The sequence below is a fragment of the Aptenodytes forsteri genome, unplaced genomic scaffold, assembly GCF_000699145.1.
Source record: "Aptenodytes forsteri isolate BGI_AS27 unplaced genomic scaffold, ASM69914v1 Scaffold93, whole genome shotgun sequence".
Taxonomy (NCBI): Eukaryota; Metazoa; Chordata; class Aves; order Sphenisciformes; family Spheniscidae; genus Aptenodytes; species Aptenodytes forsteri.
This window is the reverse complement of record NW_008794665.1, coordinates 8615470-8620658: the sequence shown is the minus strand read 5'-3', so window position 1 is coordinate 8620658 and position 5189 is coordinate 8615470. Positions and strand designations below refer to the sequence as shown.

The 5189-nt window shown below is 40.3% G+C and overlaps 1 protein-coding gene across 1 annotated transcript; it reads right to left on the bottom strand.

Moving 5' to 3' along the window:
• Positions 1-60: 60 nt before the first annotated feature.
• Positions 61-4696, bottom strand: GAR1 (GAR1 ribonucleoprotein). Its single transcript, XM_009273582.2, has 6 exons — positions 4510-4696; positions 4275-4429; positions 2721-2780; positions 2188-2323; positions 1144-1254; positions 61-789 (listed from the first exon to the last, which is right to left on the bottom strand). Exons 1-6 carry the CDS (start codon positions 4685-4687, stop codon positions 776-778), a joined length of 654 nt encoding a protein of 217 aa, XP_009271857.1. The 5' UTR covers positions 4688-4696; the 3' UTR covers positions 61-775.
• Positions 4697-5189: the final 493 nt, after the last annotated feature.

Below are 5189 nucleotides of genomic sequence, written 5' to 3'. Positions count from 1 at the left end.
AACAAAACCCCCAGGGAAAAACGGCGGGGGGGGGGGGGCAGTTAAAAACGTTTAGCAATTTTACTATCAGTGTAATTAGATACAATTAGGTGACTTAAGAACAGTATTAACCTTGTCTTATTCATTAGATAGCAGCTTTGAAGAAGAACATGTCTTAATGCCTTTGGCTTTCATTGAGATTTATGCAGAAAAATCCACAAATACCCTTTGCTATCTTCCTTTCCTTTTATACATTATTATGTATAAAAAAATTCTATCAACACAAAATTTTGAAGTTTAGTTTATAAAAAGTTTCACAAAGGTTGTTTAAACGGCATGTCCACTTTAGAGCAACCAGAAGATTCAATATAAAAAGAGGATGATAACTAAGGATCAGTCACACGTAGGTAACAGGTTGATACTGACGAATGTGCATGTAGTGAACCCGTAGGGTTTTTTGAAAAAACATTTCAAGTGGTTGCTTACTCCAAACTCCAACATGAAGTCAAGCATTGACTACGCCACTTGTCAGAAACAAACAGTTTAAGAATAACATTGAATCCTGGCTTAGTTAAAAAAGTTCAAGTATAGTCTGAGCAGTCTTCAGTTCTTAGCCTGGGGCTATGCTCTCCTCGTATCGATCAACAGTCGTTAAGTGTAAAAATAATTGTCATTTTACAGCTTCAAGTTCTTTATAGAAAGAACTTTTTCAGGGTCCTTTACAAAAATTTCTCCTTGTTCTTCACTTCTGCAGGTGATACGGTAAGACATCGGGGAGATGGTTGTGGCTCCATTTTTAATATCCTCTTCCTATTTTAAGAGGGAAGAAAAATACACAGAACAATTCACATCTTAGATGCATTTAAAGCAAATAAATTATATACATATCACTAAATGAGTTGATAGAATAAAATAATTTATCATCACTACCTGTTCTCTCAGTCCTTTTCGAATGCAAAAAACTAGCATGGTCTTACACAAGCATCAAAAAATGCAGAATACTGTGCTTCGCTCTAAGCTAGCTACCATGATGCACAGAAACTTTTTGCATAAAACTATAAATGTCTGTAAGAGGTTAAAAAATACAACATTCTGTTTAATATTTAAAAGCTTTAGAAATCAGGAGCCATTCTTATTAGTGAAATGTAAAAACCACACACTCACCTCGAAAGCCTCCTCCACCACCTCTTCCTCCTCTGAATCCTCCTCCTCCTCCACCTCTTCCTCCTCTGAATCCTCCTCCTCTTCCTCCGCCTCTTCCTCCTCCGAATCCTCCTAAACATAGGAAAGAAATTACACTTTGAGGAGCACATAAATTCTTTGTTATGCATAACAACTAATTTCACTGACAGCTTCTGCAAGGAAAAGAACAACAACAAAAAACCAGAAACTGTTAATTGCTGGACAGTTACTAGGTCAATTACTAGTCTCTTCTAGGGACCATCTGCAGCATTTTAGGTATTGTTTATTATCTGATATACAATGTCCAAAATACTGAAGACACTAACAAAACTCCACGATAAACTTCTTTCACGAGAGCAAAAAATTCATTACAACTATTAATTAATAATTATTAATTAATTACAACTCAACAGAACATTTAAACAAACAAAACAAAAAACTTTGAAACATTTGTGCCTCGCTGCAAAGGGGCAGAGTAGGGAGAAGAGGCAAGAAACCGCGATGTAAGAAAAAATTAACTTTAGCTTTAATTGAGGAGTACATCGCAGATGATGTTCAAAAAGCAAAGGGTGAGATCTACCAGGTCATTCACCCCTCTCTCAAACACTGCATTTCAAGTATTTTGTCCAAACTAGATTTTTAGAACATACTAAAAATACAGCTTTCTCTGACAGTTTTGAGTGTGTATTATCTACAACCTTTTACCACAACTTTGCTCAGCAGTCACGCTTTCTGTCTTCGTTATAATCAGCACGCTCTCCTCCCTATGCTTTGGAGCTGTTATTTAGCTAGCTACAGAAGCCTACGTCTTGCCATTGGAAAGATATCACTGTCTCTTCCACTGAGTCATCAAGCAGAAATACGCATAACATTTTTCTTTGCAATACAACTGTTGATATTCAAGTACTCAACTGCAGCTTTACCAAAAAAAAAAAAAACAACCCACAAAAAACCAAAAAAACCAAACAACCCACCCCACACCAAAAAAACCCAAATGTTCTGCAGCTTCCATTCTTGGGATCTTACCTCTACCACCGCCTCTTCCTCCTCCACGTCCACCACCACGTCCTCCTCTACCACCTCCTCTGGGAGCACCTTTTTCTCCAGGTGGCCTTGGCAAAAATCTCTGAAGGGGTAGCAGCTTTGCTGGATCAATGTAAAACTGTAGGAAGAGAGTTCCATTAGGCTTTGAAAATACCAAGGCTAAAGAGCACATTAATATACCCCTTTACAAATACCCACAATTTGGTCTTAACCCTTTATGTCAAACTGTCCTCTGCAAACAGCCAAATAAAGCAAGCACACAAGAAATAAATCACAGTGTTAGAAAGTTATTAAAAGATAGATGATATTTGCATGAGTTTCATTTGTTCCACCTTTTTTTGCGGGGCAGGGAGAAGGAAGAACATGGCAGATACAAAAGTGAAAAGGAAGAGGAAGTGAATGCTTATGTTTACAAAGGACAACTAGCTTTTAATAAAGCTTTTATTATCTGATGACAGAGTAGATTTGTCTAACTGATGACATACAGTGGAATTCTCTTATTGAGATTGGCTAACCTTTTGCATTTTTTTAAATGAAGAGGCTTTCATGTTCTCAGACAGTTTCACTGAAAAATACTGTTAATTTCTTTAAGGAACACAGCAAGAACAAAACATTAGAAATTGTGATTTTGATTATTATATGAAAGGCACATTCAGACATTTTCTAAAAATGAAGCTAAACATCATCACCGCAAATGAAAAATTACAACTAAAAGATGAGGAGAAACTATTTCCAATTTTTCTCAGGGTTTTTTCATAGTTTACAAATACGATATTTTGTGGTAAAATCACTTCTTCCTTCCATGTATCAAGGCATAAGGAAGAACATACCAGTGGAAAGAGTACATAAAAATGTAATTGTAAAGAAACAAATGTGTATAGCAAGTGATGACCCTTTTAGCCCCAGGGTGACCTCAAGGCTTATCTGGAACAATTTACATGCTGCAAGGGCTCTGCTAGTGCTGCTGCTGCTGGGTGGTACAACTGCCTGGCTGTGGAAAGATAAGAGCCAGCAGGGACTGCTGGACCAACCACATGCCCAGCCTCAACCTACAGTGAAGCGGCAGACACTCTTTGTAACCCCACATGCAGTCTTGTACGAATCCTTTGGCTCTCCAGTATGCAAGGACTTTGGTACGCGGTTCCCAAGGTAAAAAAGAGCTGTTGGCCAACTCTGCTTAATTAAAACTCAAGATTAAATGGGGAAGCAAGGATCCGCAAAATCCAGTAACATATTTTCTTAATGGGTTATTGTAGGAAGAAAAAAGTTTCTGAAATTCAAATAATTACGATACAAAAAGTAAACCTGCAAGTGAATACATTCAGAGTGTGAGAGTGATTTAAACCTGCACATTTTTCTTCACATTTAACGTGGGACAGGAAAATGCATGCAGGTAGTTACTGATGCTCAACCAACCAACACAGGCTAAGTCTTACTGCCATGTTACAGGGTTACTCCCCCAGTTGTCCCACTTTTGTCATGGATTCTGTCAATATGGCAGTGACAACAGAATGGACCCAGTGCCTCTGTCTCAACAAGCTTACTTTGCAAGAGGACGTCCTAGCACAAGCCCACTTTTATTGGCAGTTTAAGTAATAAGCTGGACAATGAGCAACAGGACATCCTGGCACAAACTCACCTTTATAATTAAGTAATAAGCTGGAGTATGAGCAAGGTCCCCTAATGCACCAAAAAAAACCCCGCTCCCTTGATCCAACTCTGTTATAGGCGAGTAACCTATAGCAGAAAATTTGGTCAGGTAGCTAGAAAAAGTAAACATCTCGAAAAACCACGGATCCGAAAGACGTCTGCCAGTACTGGTACTGACTGAAAACCTCTGCCTGACATAAGGTACTCTGTCATATTGAAAAAGCTTTAAGACAGGCACTTAATGTGAATGAGGCACCTACTGACACCAACAGTTGCAGCTAGACTTGTGACTGTTCACATCTAACTGGTAGCCAAGCCTTGAACTATTTTAAAATCTTAAAGAAATTCCATTTAATAATCAATCAGCCTTTAAAAAAAAAAAACAAATATTGTATGTCACACATTTTTTTGAAGGATACAAAATCTCTCAGCTGTCCGAAGATTTCATCCACTTTGCCAATCTGCTCCTTATTATCCAAGTACACTGGGGCGTTGAAATAAGGCACCTTGTTTTCTTCTGTTTTACATTTACAAACAATGTCATCTTCACACGGATGCATGAACTCTCCCAATACTGAAATAAAGAACAAACAAGCTAAAGATATGGAGCAGTCATTCTAAATTAAATAAATATAATCTCTCCATGTAACTTACAAACTACCCTTTCTGGAGGCCCCTGGTCATATCCGCCTCTGTTGAAGCCTCCTCGTCCACCTCCCCGTCCAAAGCCACCTCGTCCACCACGATTAAAGCCACCTCTGTCACCGCCACCTCCTCCCCGATTGAAGCCACCTCCTCTTCCTCCGCCACCTCCTCTTCCACGAAAAGACATTCTCTGCTACCTCCTAAATTGCGGACAAAAATCAGTTGTTTAAGATGTAAAAGATATTTCACATTTGATTTGCTATACAAATTAAAAGTCTCCCGACAGCCTTGTTTGTTAATTTAATGGTTAGCCGTTTCAGTCCTCACTAAAAACATGCAGGCACGTGAAAAATCGAGTTTACACCCAAGATGTCACCCACTGCAACGCCTACCTGTAGAACGTGACTAGCAGTGACGGCATGTTTTCCACTCATATGTATGAGGGCTGAACGTGACACCCTCCAGCCCCAGGAGAAGACTGTGACACCCTCCAGCCCCAGCCCCGCGAAGGAGCGGCACAAAGCGGGAACGTCCTCGGCGCACACCCACGGCGCCTTTCCCAGGAAACTCACAGCGCCACGTGGAACCGCCTGCAGCCCGAGTATGGGGAACCCCGCGAAGGGCGCCCTCCCCCGCGCCCCCGGACCCCCGCCCGCAGCCCGGCGCGGCCCTCCCTCAGGGCTGCCGCC